The sequence below is a fragment of the Drosophila miranda genome, chromosome 3, assembly GCF_003369915.1.
Source record: "Drosophila miranda strain MSH22 chromosome 3, D.miranda_PacBio2.1, whole genome shotgun sequence".
NCBI classification, from domain to species: domain Eukaryota; kingdom Metazoa; phylum Arthropoda; class Insecta; order Diptera; family Drosophilidae; genus Drosophila; species Drosophila miranda.
Window position 1 is genome coordinate 21231808 of NC_046676.1, and position 2008 is coordinate 21233815.

At 39.6% G+C, this 2008-nt stretch overlaps 1 protein-coding gene across 1 annotated transcript; it reads right to left on the bottom strand.

Moving 5' to 3' along the window:
• Positions 1 to 1389: 1389 nt before the first annotated feature.
• Positions 1390 to 2008, bottom strand: LOC108158291 (keratin, type I cytoskeletal 9). Its single transcript, XM_017290527.2, has one exon. The coding sequence runs from the start codon at positions 1973 to 1975 to the stop codon at positions 1550 to 1552; it is 426 nt and encodes a 141-aa protein (XP_017146016.1). The 5' UTR covers positions 1976 to 2008; the 3' UTR covers positions 1390 to 1549.

Below are 2008 nucleotides of genomic sequence, written 5' to 3' on the forward strand. Positions count from 1 at the left end.
CATCTGTTCTCCTCCTACAAACTTCATAAAAGGTTACTTCTCTTGAGACCACAACACAAAGACCAGATATGAGTTAAAGTTTTGAAACAACACCTCCATTTCTTCAGACTATAGAACTATAGTTCTATAGGATATGGGTGGTAGGTGGTAGTTTCTTCATATGTACATATGTATGCTCCAAACTGTTCCAAAATGATCCTAAAAACCATTGTCTACGTTTTTTTACGATTAAGGAGCATTAAGGCTGCTCTAAGGATACTCTCTGAACCGCTTCTGTTGAGGCCTGCTTCGTGTTACATCTCTGCCTTCGCATTGCTTTTGACCTGAGCCGCTGACCGCTTTCAACGCCTGAACGTCGAGATTAAACAGAACTTCTGTAGGAATATTAAACAATCTTCTTGTCCATTTGTCAGTACTCATTTTCTGCCATTTAAGAATCACTTATGGCAACAAAAAATGCACGACGGAATCGTTGCACTTTTTCAGTGCATACACATATCTGCCACACATATTACATGCATACATATACATACATACACGTATATATGTATGTATACTAAATATGTATATTTCTAGATTCTCTGGAATGGAGGCAGCGAACAAGCGAACAGCAAGTGACGCTGTCAGCAACATTTGCGAGGCTGCTACCTCTCCGTGCTGCCTCTCATTTTCTCATTTCGTTTCGCAGCAGAATTCTAGCTGGCGGCAAGTTTGTGGCAGTTTCTGTTGTGGCACTTGAACCATGTCACACCCGCACATACACGCAGACATTGGCCACCATTTTTCACGTTGCAGGCACAAAAATGACTTGTGACGACAACTTTATGAGGCACTGAGAAAACTGGAAAAAAAATCAACTGCACATGCCCCATATACGAGAACCATATATGTACATATGTATGTACAAACGATATATACTTTTATGTGAACCTTAAACTTTTGACGCTTGCTGCAATAGAGAAATATTTAAATTTCCATTTTTACGACTACTCCCCCCAATAACACTTGTAGTTTGTTTTTTGATGGCCATTTCTACAATTCTCAGCCATTTGGGATGCAAAATGACAAGGAAAACTGCGGCAAATGAATTAGTATATAAAGTTTATACTCCATTGATGCTGAAAATAAATGGAGCCAATAAACGTCTACAGTTTTATGAAGTGGATTGGATATTAATTTTTATAGCAGGTTGAGTTCCACTGAAAATCTATGGGATCTATTGGAGAAAGCTACAACAAAATTGAAAAAAAAATCAGTCTATTTTCTATTTCCCCTAAATCTAAGCGGAGGTGCATCAATGTGTCAAATGGTTTGGCATTTATTATTATTATTATTATTATTATAGGGGAGGTTCAACCGATAAAAAGTGAAACATATGTATATTGGAAATAAATAGGAACAACTTGAATGGTATTTTTGAAGATTCAAAAGTAGAACTACAACAAAATTTAGTAAAAATAAGTACATTCTTTACTATTCCTATGTTCACGTTTCTAAAAAATTATGTATTCTAAAGATTTTATTCTATTTTTCTGGCATATTTGTGAGGTTAATTAAGATAATAATGATCTCTAAATGGTCCTCCTGTATTTAGGCCGTTATATAAGCCCCCGCCAACCGATGAACCGTCAAAGGGCCCTTCCGTATGGCCAACGCTTCCAATTTGTCCTCCTCCCGTATGTGTTCCGCTTATGAGGTCCGAGTTTTGGCTCTTACTCCCAAAAGGTCCGCCCGTGTGGCTGCCAATTATCAAGCCGCCGCTTTTCTGTGCGTTTTGGAAGGGTCCGCCACCCGTACCCCCCGAAATCAGTCCAGCATCCAGGTTATTTGTGGCAAAGGGACCGCCGGTCTTAGTTCCACTGATCAAACTATTTCCGGACTGATAGTCACCATAGCTACCTCTATAAGTGGGGTTTGCCAGAGTCGAGGCCAAAGCCAGCAGCGGCAGTATCACAACAGCGATAACCGGTCCCATCTTGATCTCTAGAAATACGCGACTGATGAGCGA